The 18,338-nt window shown below is 40.1% G+C and overlaps 1 protein-coding gene across 1 annotated transcript; it reads left to right on the top strand.

Annotated features, from left to right (window-relative positions):
• The first annotated feature begins 1,108 nt into the window (after positions 1-1,108).
• Positions 1,109-17,180, top strand: hrob (homologous recombination factor with OB-fold). The gene is made up of 10 exons (XM_022196189.2): positions 1,109-1,342; positions 1,538-1,588; positions 1,739-2,692; positions 2,866-2,949; positions 6,633-6,767; positions 9,574-9,682; positions 12,655-12,740; positions 12,821-12,943; positions 13,066-13,255; positions 16,765-17,180. Exons 1-10 carry the CDS (start codon positions 1,331-1,333, stop codon positions 16,818-16,820), a joined length of 1,800 nt encoding a protein of 599 aa, XP_022051881.2. The 5' UTR covers positions 1,109-1,330; the 3' UTR covers positions 16,821-17,180.
• Positions 17,181-18,338: the final 1,158 nt, after the last annotated feature.

Genomic DNA, 18,338 nt, shown 5'->3' with positions numbered 1-18,338 from the left:
CACAGTATTAGATTTTCAGGAATATAAGGATTAAAGCTTGTAAATGCATGCTTCCAAATGATTCAAAGACTAGAACGAGGAAATTTGCATTATGAGAGTGTCCTCAAATCCACATATTATGCAAAAGTAAGCTATAAAATAAATATCTGTGAGAGGAAAAAAGGCAGTTTGACTTTACAGGGGATATTTGACTAAGAGCTGTTTATTTAAGTACTTATCGTTATGATGTAAAACCATGTAAATGCATGAATTGTTTTTTTGCACATCAATTTTCCTTCATGGGATTTTGTTGACCATTTAGAGATATACATTGTGTAGAAGGCTGGTCGTCCTCACCCAGTAAGTTTTGAGCATCAAGGACCTAATATAATTTCCTGCATGCTAGTGATTTTTTGTGAACTATTTGTTCTACTTCCAGATCAATTCATGGTGGAAATGTTCTTATTTATCTAAATGAAAACAAAAAAATCCAGCCACCAGGTTACACTTCAAAATATAATTAAATATAATGCAGTTAGAGTCTGAGGAAATCTGTGTTGTTATAAAATATTTTTTCTCCTGTTGCCACATCAGTTTTCACATATGAGAAATTTGATGTGGTTATTTGGTGCATTACAGTAAGCACAGACAAGTACAACATTTTTAAAGAAAGATCAAATATTCAGAAGAAGGGAAGAAAGCAAGCATTTCAGGTTAACAAACAGTATGTATTACAAGTCACAAAAACAGCATGTGTAGCAAATCCAATGAATTTTAAGAATTTAAAAAATAATGGATGTGCATGTGTTAACTCACCTCCAGTCAATGTTTTTTCTTTCTTTCTTTTTTTTTTTAAAATTTTACTGACTTTGCCTTTTTGTATTTTTAAGTTGTTGTTATCCAAGTTTCTTATTTGTGTGTCTTTTATTTTCTCATTCAGCTACATTATAAATAAGACCTCTATACTTAAGTGTACTTTGAGTGTAAATTAAGCTTTGATTAATTTATGCATAAATGAATAGCATTAAATGAGTGAAATCTAGTCCTATGAAACACGCGTCAGATTTGATGAGGAGTGAGTCATCTTGCTCTACTTCCACACTCTTTGTATAAACACGCCTGACGTCATCACGTCATGTTTGAACGTACGGCGGGTACCAAGCAGGAGCAGCACCAGTCGAGAAAAGATTCTACTAGCCTGTTAGCTAGTCGCGTTTTCTCGCCAAAGCACATATATCGATAAGAGAGAAGAAGTTCTATTCAAACGCTGATATTGGATGGCATTGTGTGTCTTATTAAGTTTGGTGTGTTTGTCCAAACTTGTGAAAAACGGCTTTCATCGCGATATCTCATGACTGCGATGGTAAGTGAGCCAAACTACAAACTGAGCTAATGTGCTAACAACACAGTCACCACTCACAGAAACACCAATGAAGGACACGTTTTTGGTTTTTGTTTTTGTTTTTTGTTTTTTTTTGGGGGGGGGGCATTTTTATATGCTAAGTAGCATCTGGACGTTTATTAACGCAAATACATTTTTTTTAAACTTCTGTTACAGACCTGCAAATTAAGTGGCCTGTTCAGCATTGGCGAGGACTTTGATGATGAGGTGATTAACAGCAGGCTTTTGCACACCCGATTTTCACTGTTACTTAATTGTCAGTGTTCTGTAATATAATGATGCTCCTTCTGCTTGCCTTCCCTCCCACTGTGTGTGTGTGTGTGTGTGTCTCTCTGTGTTTTTTTTTGTGTGTCCCAGGACCTGCTTGGGACAGACTGGGCTGCCTGCTCAGCGTCCGGACCAGCCGATGTGGCAGCTGCTGTGTCATCCTGCGCCCTGCGTGCCTCCTCGGTTGCTCACAGAGAGATGGAGAACATTTGCCTTCAGCAAACTGGAGGCAAATCAGCTGCCCCGTGTGGTGGCACAGCATTAAGCAGTGGCACGAATGCTGCTGCTGCTGCTGCTGCTGCTGCTGGTCGAACTGTTGCTTCGGGTTTGAGGCAACTCTCCTCCTTCTCATCCTCCTCTTCAGCTCAGCTCCCTCCTCCCGCACATTTGGCATCACAACAGAGTCATTCAACGGTGCTGCTGAAGCCCTGCGTGGCTCAGGATGATTTCGATGACTGGGATGTTGACCTGGCAGACCTGGACGAGTGTGACGGCCAAATGCAGCAGCTGCCTCGACTTCCTGCTCCCTCTACACCTGCTGCTCCCACAGTCAAGCCTTCATCTTCGGCCAAAACGCTGCGGCCCTTGACCAGTGGAGGGCCACTATCTGATTGGACCCTCAGGGGGCTCAGCAAGACCTCCAGCTTATCTAATCATAACGTTCCTCCTCGGACACTTTCTGTTTTGCAGGCTGTGAACTCCCGCCCCAGTCCTCTGCACAGTCCTGGTGTTTTCCCCAGTCGACCTGCGACCTCTCCTTCCCCCAGCACCTTTTCCAGAACACTGCAGCAGCCGCATAATCCACAAGTAACTCCGAGACCCTCCCCTCAGACCCGCAGCCTCTTTGAAACAATCTCCCCAGCTCCTTCTTCCTCTCCGTCCTCCAATCTGAGCCCTCATCCCCTTCACACACCGGTTCTAACCAATCGCCTCGTCCAGCTTGTATCTGCATCCAACAAGCTCCCAAAGAAGAGGCCTCGCTCTGAGCCTCACCGAACCAGGACCCGGCGCTTCCCTGGTCCTGCAGGACTTTTACCACAGCAGGTTGGTCTCATAGTATCTCCCTCTGCCCCCTCTGAGCAGCGAAATCGCATGTTGTCCCACCTGAGATGTTGCGCTTGTCAGAATTGAATAAATCATTATCAGAGAAATCTGTCAGTTATGCATTTGTCTTTCCATCAAGGCACAAACCTAATGATTGAAATCGTCTTTCTCAGCCTCAGGGTCAGAACCTGGAGGAGATCGTGGTTTCCGTTCCTCAGACCCCTGCTCACGGGGCTGTCGCCCGACTGCCAAGCCAGGTAAATAAAGCACGTATCACATGAAAGCATTAACCAAAACCCTGACACATCTTCAACTGATGATTCATTTGTCTATCAGTCAGTCGGTCTGTAATTTTCTTGATTATTTGATTGTTTCATCACTAAAATGTCAGATAATAGTAGAAATGATGTCTCAGTGCCCAAATTTACATAATTTAATGTCCAAAAAGCTGACCAAAAATTAGAATGTTCAGTTTAACAGCATATAAGGCCTAGACAGACAGGAAATATTCATTCTGCAGAAATTTAAAACAGTGAATTACTGGAAATTTTATTAAACAGACATGCCTATTGTTGTTATTTTGATTTCTTTTAGCTCTAATGTAATTATTCCACTCGGTCGTTGTATCTTGACAGGGTTTCTGCAGGACATTAAAAAGCATTAATAGTCATTAAGTTGATTTTGCAAAAAATAAGGCATTAAAAATCATTAAATTTGATTCTCAGTAACATTAAAAATTCTTGCTGCAGTTTTCAAGAAAATATTTGGCTATAATAATATATAATAGTTATAGACTGCCGTTCGTCAGATATATGCATCTGCGTGAACATGCTGAACCATCGCGATAGTTGCTACTGGCCAGTTGGGTACAATTGCCAAAAACTGTGTGTTTTTAGTGTGGCCGACAGGCTGGACCAGGTGGAGGAGCTGGGAAATGGGGGAACGCAAATTCGAGCAAAAATGGCTAGAAAACGTGGATTTCAGAGAATGACTGCAGCCCATGGGTAGTCAGGAGTGGTTTCCCAATTCAGAAATAGTGAAATATAAGGACAGTTTTTATATAAAAATCATCTTTTACAAAAAACCAAACCCATGTCATTTGCTGAGTTCACGGTCATGCCATTCAAATTTTTACAGTATAGCATTAAAAAACATTAAATTTGACTGGTTGATTTCTGCAGAAACCCTGTGACATAAACAGTGGTTATATTCGTTATCCTCCACCTCCTTCAGTATCAGAATCACCATCTCACAGACTAACATAAACCTTGAAATCTACTCTGACTGTACAACTTTGCCTCCTTTTCTTTGACGTTATCAAACAGCTGTAATAATACCGCAGCATGATCCACATTATACTTTATTCAGTTGACAACAGCGTTAACTTCATTAACTATTTACGCCCTCTGACATGTCATTGTGACTGTGCGTAGCTTTACTAACCACAGCAAACGGAGCGGTTGTGCTCAGATTCACAGTGAAATCATCGGGAACAAACCGATTGTGTTGTTGATGAATCCAGCACCATCAGCTACAGTTTTATTCTCAGCAGAAGCTCAAATGTCATTTTCTTCAGAGAACGTCATTAAATTTTTCAGTTGTATGAGGTGGATTACTGCATGGATTTGTCAATTTGGCTGCTTAAATGCTGTAACATTTACAATCATTGCAATTATTGCAAGAATGGAACTTATCTAATCACTTAAATGAGGCAAGAGACGGGCGCCTGAATAATGAAAACAGTTATTATCCTCAGTCTAATGGCTGCTGCGGATGCTTTAGTTGGGACTGTGCAAAGTGTTTTTAATGAATGGCGGAAATGTCAGCGTTTCCTGAACCGTCAGTTAAATGCAAATATTTATCAGACTTGTTAAATAGAAATTAGGCGGCAGCGTGTTTGCAAATAGGGCTGTATATTTGAGATCATGTATTAATATCTTTTGGAAATTCACAGAGCTTAATAGAGGGGAACATTTTATTCATCAGATTAATTTAAATTGTTGCATCATTCAAAGGAGCAAAAGATACAGAAAGTGCATACATCAAATGGAGTGTAGACATTTCGACAGATTTAATTGGACACAGCATACTGTACTTTTTTTTTTTTAAATTTAGTTTTTAGTTTGATGGCAGTTACAAAAATTCAGCTGTAATATTTCATTCCAGGAACAATTTCTTGCTTGCTTTGGGAAACCCACAGAACACAATGCTTACAGGTGTCACTGGAACAACTTTCAATCAAAGAAATGGTCTCTTTTTTCTACAGTCTGTAGTTTGGTCTATGAGCCCTGACCTCACTGAATGAGGGCTCCTATTCTTCACAAACCCCATTTTAACCTCTGGTCACAAGTGATCTGCTGTGTTTAGTCCCGCTGAGCTGCTCCTGGTCACTGAGTGTTACCTTCACGACCTGCTGGGAAAATGTTACTTTAAAGTTTTAAACGATTTATCTTCCTTGAAACCAAAAACTGAAAAGAAAAGTGTTTTTATCTTCAGTGGAAGCAGATTGTGACACAGTAGCTTTCCCCTCTGCTTCTCACTCGGTTCACTTTGGGATAAACTCCACCTTCCTACAACACAGAATCAGAAAAGAGGACAGAGATGCTGCAAACGATGAGCGTTCATGTTTTGATCACTTTCCAACAAAAGATATGCGGCACAGTCATTCTTTTTTTGTATGCAGAGCGGAACAGAGGAGCAATAACTGCTAATTTTCCTGCCTTCTGCTCACATGACTTTGTCTGTTTCCAACATGACTGTTTGGGCTTCACAACAAAAGCCCTTCCAAAAGTCTTTGTGTTTTACTACTTAATAATTACAGCGTGCTGAGATTTGTGTGATTTGACTTGAAGGCTGTTTTGATCTCCCAAATGCTCCAGTATGCTTTCTTCCCTTTGTGTTGCTTCTAAAGTAGATAAAATGACTAAAATGACACAGAAATAGACAGTGGGAGATCAGGAAACAGATGTTTTGACCACATGGGGGCAGCGGAAACAAGATGTGAGAAACAACACTGAGCTGTGATGTTGACAAGCGGGAAACCTGTTGGCAAATGTTTGCTTATTTACACATCCAGCTTGTTAGTGGCCAACATATGTAAAGTCAGTCTGCTGATTAGTGCTTTGTTTTCACATAACACATGGCATTGTGTACATTTCTAGACTAAAAATATCTTTTTTTTCATCACAGTGGGTTCTTTTTTTTACCGCATTAAAGTCTTGCTCCTCTATGGAAACAGCACAACATTGTCAAGAAGTAAAAAAGAAAAAGCTGAAATTCTTTGATTATTTCTTTTATAAAAGCTGAAAATACCAGGATTCCACATGTCTGACATGTACTTTAAAGTGCTCACAGGTGTTGCCAACAGTGGAAAAAAATGAGCTCCACATGCTGCAGATATTTTACTACTTACATTTTTACGTCAGGTGTTTTTCACACTGCTGTGCACATTAACTCTGGAAAGATATTTCACCTTGCTGAATGTGTCCTGCAGCAAAATTGCGCCACCGTTTTTCAGCCGCGCTGCATTTATTTTATTGCTCCAGTCTGTTTTATTTCCCTCCATACTTGTTTTCAATCTGCAGCCTGCACCTAAAAAGTCTGAATTTTTGCCACGTCACTGTTGTTCACAGCTCGATCCCTTGTGGCTTCTTGGAAGCACTGAGGAACGCAGAATTTTTTGTTTTTTATATGATTTGTTGAGTGTAAACAGTTGATTTATGGCGATTTTTTAAAATAAGACATTCAGAATAAATAAATTTTGATGATGCATAAAGACTCCTAGTGTCTGACTCTAATAAATAGTGTAATTTTGATATTTTTTAATTGAAAGATAACATGCCTTTTATACCCTCTGAGAGGTCTTGGGCTTAATGATCTGGAGTATCAGTAGCATAGTAGCTTTTTTGTGATTTTATAAACAGTTTTGCTTTATTTTAAGGGCTCCAGCTCACAGGCTGAGGAGGATGAGTTCAGCGGCGGCGCCTGGGCAGCGATGAAGGCAGAGATGGGTTTGGATGAGAGGAATCCGTCATGCTTCCTTCACTCCTACAGCGTGGTCATGGTGCTTCGCAAGGTATGCTCTCATTATCATCACACATCTGCTGCTGTTCAGAGAAACCACAGGAAAACTCCCTCAGACTGAAGCAGCGTTGGGTATGCAGGGATATTTAGGCCAAGCAGTTTCTTTAAAGTTACTTATCCTCCATCATCGCAGCCTTGGTGTCACTGCTGGATTGATTGATATAATCAGGATAAATGACGGCGCTGCTCCGGAGGTGTTTTGTGATTATAAACAGTGCGATCATTCATCAATCACGCTAATGGAGACCGGGCCGTTGTTCTGCTCTCGCTGTGCAGCTACCGGAGGCGGCCTCTGTGCAGCAGCTTTGAGTGGCAGTCGTCCTGAGTACTTACACATGTCGGTTTCTGCTGTGTTTGCTCGTCGGCGACTCCATTTATATGCGCCGAGTCACCGGCAGGACGCTGGCTAAGCTCATTCAGGTTAAGCTGTTTACATGAATGTCGGCTTTCCAAAATCCTTGTTTGCATGAATAAACAAATTAGCACACAGCCCTGACATGTTCCATCTAATGCAGTGGAAAGAAAGGATGATCCCAGTAGTAAATCCTGCTCGCTGCTGTTTATTTATTGACGTTGCTTTCCTTCCCCTCTGTTTGTGCTGTTAGAGAGAGAGAGAGGAATAGGATTTCAAGCTGAGGTGATTAGATATTCAGTAGGTAAACCTTGATTCAGGTTTTGAGTTTCCTTTAAGAACAACAGGGAGCAGTAATTTGTCAGAATGACTAAACACCCCTCAGTTAATGTTAAACAAATAAAACTGCAGCTGTGTGCGTCCCTGTGGTCCTAATTACTGGCTTAACTTCATGGCAAAGACAGCAACTGTAAAAAATGTTATAGGTGTAATTTCAACCAGTCTGCAGATAAAGAGTGAGACTGAAATACAGAAAATGTATTCATTTACACTTTTAAAAAGCTGTTATTTTACATATTTTCTTGTAGTATTTCTGGGAAATGTGTGATCCCAGCAAAAGTAAAATGTTTAACCCACAAGCTAACACTTCTGTTATGATTCAGTATTCCTGAAAATTGTTTTGCCTGAAAAAAATTCAGAAAAGTCAAAATATTTCCTGATTTTTACTGGGTTTTATGTTGTTTTCAACATATAATTTTGAAGAGTCGGTTTGGTAGTCTGTTTAAATGTACAATATTGTTGGTTCTAATTCTAATTTGAATCTTAATATTGTGTTTATATTATATTTTTATTATTTTTTTGGTGAGGTTATTTAACACTGTGTATATTATTGTCGGACTTAACCTGAATATTTAATTTCAACTGGTGCATTTGTATTTTATATAATAATACAGGGTCTGAACAACAATATTTAAGCTTTCTTGTGCTCGTATTTCTGTATTTCAAAGCACTTTGGTTCCATGGCTGTTGTCTAAAACATGCTGCATTAATAGTGTAGACTTCACTCTACCCAACAATCGATCAGCCACAACATGAAAACCACCGACAAGTGAACTGAATAAGATTAATGACCTCATTATAATGGCACCTGTCAGTGGGTGTGACGTATTAGACATCAAATGAACAGTCCGTTCTTAGAGTTGACGTGTTGGAGGCAGATAAAATGGGCAAGCATAAAGATCTGAGCGACTTTGACTGTGATGACTGGACGATGGAGTCAGAACATCTAAACAGCAGCTCTTGTGGGGTGTTGCCGGTATGTAGTTGTTAAAAGTGGTACAAGAAGGACGACTGGTGAATTAGTAACAGGATCATGGGCGCCCAAGGCTCTTTGATGTGTGGTGGGAGCGACGGTTGGCCTACAGACGAGCTCATTTAGCAGAAACTGCTGAAAACCTTCATGCTGCTACAATAGAAGGGTGTCAGAAAATACATTGAGAAGTGGAACATGGAGCAAAGGAAGAAGGTGGTTTGGCCTGAGAAATCGTGTTTTCTTTTCCATCATGTAGACAACCAGGTGTGTTATTGATATTCTGGGTTGATTAATTGCTGTAAATAATAAACCAAACAAACTTATGTAAAGCTATAAAGCAGAAGACATGCATGTTAGAAGATGTTTTGTACGTTAGCCGAGCTTCTTCTGGTTTTGTTTGTTACTTGGTTACTCTGGTTTTCTCTTCAAAAGTCTTTCACCTTTTGCTAAAACTTCCATGTAGAGAGACACCAATGAGCTTAGCCTATTTTTGGCAGGATTTTCCGCCTGTCAGAGCCGCATTTTTCAGAGAACTTCCTCATGGGAATGAATAAAATGTCTGTCTGGTGTTTAAAAGTATCAAGGACTATTCAAGATGGAAGCCTGAATTTTTCACTTTTCTTTCTCATGTCATTGATTCAGAATCTGCAATAAATGGCTGAGTTGAAATACGAAAAAAGAATGAAGCCATCATGAAAAATTCCATCGTGTGAGCTCTCAATAACCAAAAATGATCCTAGAAAGTATTTAATATGACAATCTAAAAACGTATGGATGGCATTTTAATTCAATAGCCATGGGTTATGATTAAAAAGAAATTGCCAGCAAATCAGAAATGATAATTTGAAATGCAATAACTCAGCTTTTTTGGCAGCATGAGCAGGACCTATTTGATATTAAGGTGGTTTTAATGTTGTGGCTGATGAGTGTATTCAGCTTATTCTCATATTTGACACAAAGAAGCTTCACATCATTGCATTTTACAAGCATGACTAAGCAAATGTGACATTTTTGCTTGAAACGTCATGAAAGATTAATTATCAGAGTGGCTGCCAATTAATTTAAGCTGTCAGTTAATCCATCAATTAACCAATTAAAAGGATTCTAATCAGTGTGCCGGTTTCTTCCACTCAGGCTGCACTGAAACAGCTGGCGAGGAACAAAGTGCCCAACATGGCTGTGCTTCTGAAGAACATCATCCACACGCATGCTGACGCCAGGGCTGTGTTTAAAGACCCAACAGGTAGTCGACACACACACACACACACACACACACACACACACTTATGAGGTGATGCAAAACACTCCAGGCTCCGACTAAAATGTAGTAGAAAAAAGACATTTTGTTTGTGGGGGAACAGCAAGCTTCCTGCCTGACATTTGACATTTGACTGAGCTCCACATAGTCTGGGAGCAGAGTTCAGCCTTTGTTACATGCTTGACTACGCCGAGACGGACACACGTACGTGGAATACACAACTATGGCCTCTGCAGCACTCATTTCCCGCCTTAAGCCTTCACCCTTTTGTCTGATCCACCTCTGAGCTGAGCCGGTTGCCATGGCCCCCAGAGAGCAGCCACACGAGGTGTACAGATTATCAGCGCTCCAGAGAGGATGTTGTACTCAACAGAGGCCTTAAGTGCTTATTAGTGATTCAATAGCAGTAGATTGGCATTAGTGGTGGGTGGGTATTAAGTGCTTCCGACACCACCAGGGACCATTCTCTCGGTAATGTGCCTCCCACCTGCTGGACACTTTGCAGCTTTTTATTTCCCCTGCAGGCAGTTTTCTGCTGAGAGCCTGTGGTGATTCCACACTAGTTGCAGGGAGATTAATTGGTGGTAAATAAATCAACAAATCAGTGGCTCAAGGTGTTTATCTATTCCTCTTTCCTCTTTTTAACCTCTGAACTCCAAGTGTTTTTTTTTTGTTTGCTCCTTCCACAATTTTAATCGCTGTGGGCTCACTTTGACTGTTTCAGGATGAAAAAAAGAATGGAATAGACAAGTGCAACATTCTTCCAAGCAAACCTATGGGTAGATTAATTGCTGCTAATAATTAAGCCAAATGAAAATACATATACTGATAAAGCAGCAGACAAAGGATATGCATGTTAGAAAACGTGTTGTACGCTAATTTGTCTCCTACCTGTCTTTGCATAGACACATCCTGCAGCTCAGCCCAAAAGTCCCTGAATTTTTGTCTCGTGACATTTGCTCACAATTGAGTCAACAAAGTCTTCACAGCTGTGCTGAAGACAGCAATTTTTTTTTTGTTCTTTACAGAATCTAGTTAGCAAATGGTTAATTTTTGGCAGATTTCTAAATGAGACGTGTTCAATATTCCTCATGTTCACAGGCTTTTGAGGCAGAGGCTCCTGCTTGTAAAATGTACATGCACAGTGAATTGTAATTTGTTAATTTAAACTATTTTCTTATTTTCTTAGTCAAAAATAACTGAAATACATTAGATTTATGATAAATGAGTTGTCAGCTTTTTGATCTGAGCTAAAGCTCTGACAGTGGAAAATACAATTGCAATGTTTACTTGATTAACTGATTAAATGATTCCTTTTATCAGCCATGAACAATTTTGATAGTTTAAGTGTTTTTTTAAAGGAACAAAACATAAAATTTCTCAGCTTCCATCTTCCTGTGGTTATTTTCTGGTTTCTTTCCTCCTCTATGACAGTAAACTGATTATCTTTGGTTTGTGGACAAACAAGACATTTGTCATCTTGGGCTTCTGGGAAACACTGATTAGTATTTGTTTTCCGTTTTCTGACATTTTTAAACCAAGCAACAGATCGATTAATCAGTAAAATACCCACCAGATCAGACAGGAGTGGAAATAATTGTTTCCCTCAGCCCTATTGGGGAAAAAAAAAATTCATCTGCAGTAGGTCTGAGTCATTCTTTCATTAGCGAGTCCATGTTTTGTTCTTATTTCGTGCAGACACACGTGCACAGGGGTGATGTGATACATATTCATGCTGAAGGATTCGTGCTATTTCAGCAGCGGATGTCGGATGATGGTTACACATCCAGAAAAATAAAAATGACCCAATAAAGGGAAAGAAGACGAGGACTGCTGACTAACAGACGTGAATGTAAATAATGCAGGACTTCAAATATTTTTAAAAATTTACTCATGATGTCTGTCTGGCCTGAAGGATACATGCAGTGTGTTTGGGTGACCTCAAACTTAACATTTTTGACCAGAAAATGCCACAAGGCCTCTCCAAGACAATATTTAAGAAGAGGACAAATAAGTGAAGAGCTGTTACATTTCTACTCACTGCAAAGTAAAGTCCTGCACATCTGTAGCAACAGCACAATTCTGACTAGACATAGAAAACACTCATATCTTTTGTGTGGTATAACAAAAAGTGACTACAGTTAAAATAGCACAAATCATATCAAAGAAAAAGTCAAATTGCTGTGATTATTCGGTTTGCATAAATTGAAAAACCTGCAATCAGCATGTACAACATTTTTCCAAACTGCAGCTAATGTTAGGTAGACTGGAAAACATGATGACTTTACATACTGTAGTTATATTCCTACTTATGTTTTTAATTTGTTCCCGTATTTGTCTCCTGTCTGCTCTGTGTGAACTCATCCTGCAATTTAGCTGAAAACTCCTTTAATTTCTCTCACATGGCTGTTGGTCGCACTGATGGCTTTGTGGTTATTTTTTGTTTTGTCTAGAGTCTGATTAGAGCAAATGATATATTTTTGATGAATTTTTTAATGCAACATGTTCAAGATTTTGATGAACTATCCCAAATTTAGGTTTGGATTTGATTAGTTTTTCTCAGGGAAATTCACATCTTATGATTATTTCTGTTTTTGGCTCTGATGAGTGGTATAATTTTTGTGATTTGTTTTTAAATTTTTTATTTGTTACAATTTTAATGTAATTTCTTTTTTTTAATTTTTTTTACAGATAACATTTCAAACCTCAGTGGGCTCATATTTAGATTTTGAGGTCTTGTTGTCTTGTGTGTATTTAAATGCTATTTTATGTTTTTCACACACTCCTCTACATTATGTTTTTATGGTTGTACATATTATTTACCTTTTGGAGTAAAATTTCTTTCTGTTAGAACTGATGCTAGTTCAGTTGCACCTTCCCTCCAGTATATCTTGTGCTTCTAACCAGCCATTTTTGTAACACTGTGCTGCTTCCTCTCATTCTGTCACACTCTCAAGGGGAGATTCAGGGAACTGTGCATCGGCGTCTCTTAGAGGACAGAGTGGAGGAGCTGAAGGTCGGAGCCGTGCTGCTGCTCAAACAGGTAACTCTCAGTGGCCTCCATCAGAGAGAAATATCTCCCCTGTGCTTGGCCTGATTCTGTTTTCTTGCTGGTGTCAACAGGTGGGTGTGTTTTCTCCCTCCCATCGTAACCATTACCTGAACGTGACCCCCAACAACCTGCTGAGAATCTACTCCCCTGATGGAGTCAGTCTGTCTTCCACTCAGCTCCCCCCACTGGTCCTGGTGAGCACCACCGCCGCTATCAGCTGAGAATAGCGCCGCTACATCCCAGCATATATTAAACCTCTCATCCGGAAATGTTCTGTCAACCTGTCATGTGTCCCTCTGAAACATTTTCATTCCAGGAGCCGCTGCTGCTGTCACCCGCTTGGCGTCCCGATGTCCTCCGGGAGCCGGTTTCTCGCATGCAGCTGGTGTTCGATGAAGAGGACGAGGAGGGAAGAGGGCCTGGAGCTCCGGCAGACACTCGTTCCAGCAGAGGCCCCCAAGAGTGCGCAGGGAACCCAACGCCGCAGGAGCCCGGCTGGGATGCAGGTGGGTCTCCGTGAATGTAGTCAGACTGGTCGCCAGAGATGAATTCTGGTCACATCCCGAGTTTGCCAAATGTCAGGCTGCAGTATAATTTGGCTTTGCTGAGTGAAACATAAACGCTGTCTGGTAATGTTGTGAGATATTAACATTTGGCTGTCCTCCCAAAGCCTGTGGAAGTGGAGCAAAACAAGAGCTGTGTATCTGGAGATACAACTAAGCAGCGTTACATTTCTGATTAACCTGTTGATTTCTACTTAATATTCATTTAGCAGTGAATGTAGATGCAGCGCCTGATGCCGGATTTGAAAACTGTCTGCTTTGTCAGATCTGAGAGCTCGTGTTTCATTTGCTGTGCCAGGATGCATCTGGCTTACCTCCCACTGGCGCAGATTACCGCCCAACCTCGTCCGTGCAGGGCCAATGATCATCATTTATCTGATATGGATGTGTTTGGTTCGATCTCTGTACAGAGGTGAGCCTTTGATGTACTTGTGTGGACAATCAAGATGGCTGCTGCTCCTGAACTGGACAATATATTTTCTCTAAAAGAAGAAGAGCAAAACCTTTTGGCTTTTGTCAATTGCTCACCGCTAATTCACACGTTTCATTCCTCTGATTGGTTGTCGGTCTCTGCAATTGCATCCAAAGGCATCTTGATGACTTGGAAATTGAAAATGAGCTCATAGGTTTCAGGCTAGTTTGTATTTTTCACATTTGTCTAGATCAGCAGCTCGCTCGTAAATATTAATCTACTAATGATATTTTGGATTCTAAGTCAACACTTGAAGCTATGAAGATGCTAAAGATGTAAGATCGTGCTGTGACATGTTCTGTAAGCAAAGCGTGAGACAAAACCTGCAGTTGGACACTTGGTGAATTTATTTTCCTTCATTGTTCATGTGGATTATTAAGCTGAAATGTAGACTTAATGACTTTTGCAGCAACCTGTTGTCTCATCAGTCAAGAAACGTTTTATCTTTCTGAAAAGACAAGACAAAGATTGATTCCTGAGAGCTGACTGACTTCTACAGATATGAAACCCAAAGTCTACAATCATGTCCCTCAGTTTCATTTAAATATTAAGCACAAGGTCTTTTAAACATCTGTCACCTAATTTTCCACATTCTAATGAGTCTTTATGCAGCAATTTGTGCCTTTTCTGCATCAATTCATGTTGGAAATGTCTTCATTTATGGAACAAAAGACACAAAAATGTGGCACCAGGTGGTCTGGTCATCTTTGGGAGCTCTTTAATCTCCAGCAGCTGTCTGTACGTTACTGTTTTTAAAGTCAGCTTTGCTACAAGAAACAACAACCTCCGACCAGTGACCTTCCACACTGAAAATGTCAAGTTTTGTTGAGGATTTGGACTGTGCAGTAAGGCAGCCCTGCTCATTTAGTTTTTGATTAATTATACATTTTAGTGACAGTACTTGTCTACTTGTGTGCGAATGTTCCTCCAGAAGAGTTTCATGTTTTCCCTTGTTTCGAGGGAACAGGAAGCCACTTTCTTAGCTTAACCCTGCCACTGTCGACTGTGATTTGTTCCAAGAAATACGAACAAGTAAAACAGTTTTATTTCCCCTATAGCAGGATGATGATGAAGTGCGGCCAAAACGTTGTTTATTGCAGAATGTTTTGGTTAAATGACTTGGCACAGTTCAAAATATAACGGAATACATATATATGGATCTAATTATGTTTCCTCAGTGGGTTCAGTAGTTGTGTTTAGGTTCAGTGGCTCATAATTCCTCATTTGAGAGTAAAAAAAATGACCTTGTGTTGAAGAAAAAACACCTTCTCTGAGGCCTTGTTCTGTCTGATAGTAATGCCATAGTGTTTTTTGTTTTTTTTAAATAAGGTCTTCTGCTTCATTTATGTTATCATTGGGGGAGCAGATGTCCATGTTCTATATAATGAGGAGGACATCCCCCCTGTAAAGCCTCTGAAATCTAAACCTGTGATCACAATAGTGAAATGGCTCTAAATTCTCTCCTTAATGTTAATGTGAAAGTGAGACTGGTCCAGAGGCAAAAACTGCGATCACATGAAGTTTTGTAGAAATGTTCAGCATCTCTGCATGATGTATTCTAGTCTATCAACAGATCAGAATTTCCACTCGGAAATGTGGAAACGCTGCATATTGAACTGAATATACATAACGTGGAGCAATTACGGCGGCGGAGGTTCAGGAGGTCGTGGTTCATCCACAGCTCGCAGAGTTAGCAGTTTGATCTCCAGCTCTTCTTGTCCACAGTTACAGCAGTGATTTGCATGCCACCGGCGTGTGCGAATAAAAGGTAAAACCAGATAGAACTGCTACATGCAGTCCATTTACTCTGTAAAACTGTTTTGATTTGACTAACAACAAGACCTTTGATGTTGCACCAGCCTCAAGCCACACTTAACATTTTGCCGTTTTCAGTAAAGTCTAATAAAGGAAAAAAGGCCTCACTTTGTTTTTCATCATCCAACAGGATTTTGTTTTTGATGTTGAAAGAAAATTATGGCCTATTTGAAGGGGAAGCCTCGCTGTAGACTGTGTGTTTGTAAATTGATGATTAACTCTGTGAGCTCTAAGCAGCCTCTGGCCGTTTATTTACTCCTGTCACATTTTTACTCACTGTGGATTCATTTTTCACTGCAGTATGAAGTCCTGCACCTCTATGGAGACAGAACAACCATGACTAGAAGTAAAGAAAAAACTCATATCTTGTGTGCAGTGTGACCCAGTTATAATGCCATAAATCATAAAAAAGAAGTATGAGACTTTGAATTTTTGTGAAAAAAATCTGGAATCAACATGTGCAACATTTTCCCACGTGTCCAATGTTGGTCTTTCCAACACTAGACAAACAATGGTTACTCTAAATATTATAGTTGCCTTACAATTTACATTTTTTTCTACTGGTTTTTATGTTTATTATTGACTATCACCTATGTGTAACACGACTTGTAGTTCAGTTGAACAGTCCCTGAGTTTTTGCCAATGACTGCCATCCAAATCATTAATAGCTGATCAGTTGTACAAATGTGCGCCAAAATCTGGTTACAAATAATTGATATTTGGCAATTTGTTAAATGAGACATGTAGAATGTAGTGATTTTTAATTAAATACAATTTAGTTCATTTGCAAACAGAACTCCATGGCACAGAGGAGAAGTTCAAGGGCTGTTTTAAAATGAAAAATCTGATGATTCTTCCAGTTCTGATGAACTGCGTCATGCTCACATGCTTTTCAAACCCTCCACTGAGTTTTGAGGTTCAGAGGGTTACCACTCATAGAACTGCAGATATGGATTATTTTCATTTCCAATCAATCTATGGTTATTTTTTTCCATTAAGTAATTGATTGAGTCTAAGAAATGTCAATAAATAATTAACCAAGTCCCATTACAGTTCCTCAAGGCCCAAGATGATGTCATCACATGTCCTATTTTCTTTTTCCAACCAGTTGTCTGAATCGATTAATCAATTATTAAAATACTGTTTAATGTCCTGTGCTGTGCAGATGACGACCTGGATGAACTGCTGGGAGAGTTACCTGAGGACACCTACAGCCTCTGATTTATTGACTGACAGCCCTGAAACACTGTTTTCCTCACGTCACCTCTTCAAGAAAACCCCTTCTGACGACTGAAGAACTGGTGAACAACCTGTGTTGATTGTGTGCATTACTGATGACTGTGGTGTTTCTGGAACATCTGCTCATTATTTAATTGGCTCCACATCCCACATTCTTCGTAAGGACTTTAATTCAGATTGTTTATGCATTAAGGATGTTCCTTTCACTTTCCCATTCGTTCTTATCCGTTGTGCCTGCTTCAGTGTCCTTGAAATGAAAAACTACTCGAGACGTCATTGATTTGCTAATTATGTTAAATGAAAGCAACATCAGACTTCTTTGTCTGCCGTGTTTTTTCTGTTCGCTTTTGTCCTTGACCTTCATTTTATCAGTCGCATCTTTGTCTCCGAGCCTCGACGTGGGGGAGCGCAGACTGACCCTGTTTGTTTGCTGTGCATTAGGAGGTGTATCGGAGGTTTTCAGGCGAGGATTGCAGGGAGGTAGTTTCAGAGAACTCTAGCAGTGTTTACCCAGCTCTATCTGCATCAGGGTGGAGTTGCACTGTGACTAACAGGCTCTTATGGAGGCTTTCCCAGCGGCATCTCATCCCCACATCCAGACTCCTCCAGTAGCCCTGCCTCACTGTAACGGATTCAGGTTAATCCTCATCCTCTTTGTCATTTTGAGCGTGATGCAGCTGCTCCAGAGTGCCTGGTTTTATGTTCAGTGGGAAGAGAATGGGGATGATGAAATGGCTTGTGTTTACGGTCTCCACTCAGAGCCGTGCCGCTTAAATAAGTACAATTTACAGTGCAATCTGTAAATATTAGGACAGTTGCGCATCTTGCGTTGTTTGGGCTCTTGGCTTCTGCACATTGGATCTGAAATGAACCAGTAAATGAGAGTTTAAAGTGCTGACTCTCGGTGTCGGTGGAAGGGTGATTACATGGTAGCCCTGTTATTGCCCTCACGCTTCAGCGGCGATGTTGCCAGAAACGGTGTCCTGCTACTTTATACTGCAGATAAACCAAGAATCATTTTGAAAGTGTGGTCAGTCGATTGTCCCAAATCACCGGGGGACTCTTTCTGAAGTGTTATTTTCCTGGTAAATTTCTCAGATGGACATCTCAAATGCTTGTCACACAAACAAAAGTAGATCTGTGACAAGATACAGTTATGGTGAAAGTTTATTCAAGCAAACTTTCGATTTATCATGAATTTGTCTGTGACTAATGGGTTTCTTCTGGCTAGAAATGACAAACAAGCGACAAAAGACAGGTAGACATTGTGTTGGAGATGATGATGATTAATTTGAACTATTTCTACCTCCATTTCATTTATCATGCCCAAAGTTATTTACACCCCTTAAAATTGTTGCAAGTGTTGGGGTAAATGCAGCTTCGATCCTATTCCATATGATTCTGGTAATTTCTATCTTATTTCTAATGCTTCTTAACACACTACAAACAACTGTTGCAGTTGTTCTCTAGTCAGTTACTAGTAAATTTTAAGCCTAAAAT

The sequence above is a fragment of the Acanthochromis polyacanthus genome, chromosome 21, assembly GCF_021347895.1.
Source record: "Acanthochromis polyacanthus isolate Apoly-LR-REF ecotype Palm Island chromosome 21, KAUST_Apoly_ChrSc, whole genome shotgun sequence".
Classification (NCBI taxonomy): Eukaryota; Metazoa; Chordata; class Actinopteri; family Pomacentridae; genus Acanthochromis; species Acanthochromis polyacanthus.
Note: the sequence above shows the minus strand (reverse complement) of the source record. Positions and strands in the feature narration are given on the sequence as shown.

Coding starts and splice junctions, on each gene's coding strand:
- hrob (XM_022196189.2), top strand. Junction 2,950..6,632: donor TCGCCCGACTGCCAAGCCAG/GTAAATAAAGCA, acceptor CTTTATTTTAAG/GGCTCCAGCTCACAGGCTGA. Junction 13,256..16,764: donor GGAGCCCGGCTGGGATGCAG/GTGGGTCTCCGT, acceptor TGTGCTGTGCAG/ATGACGACCTGGATGAACTG.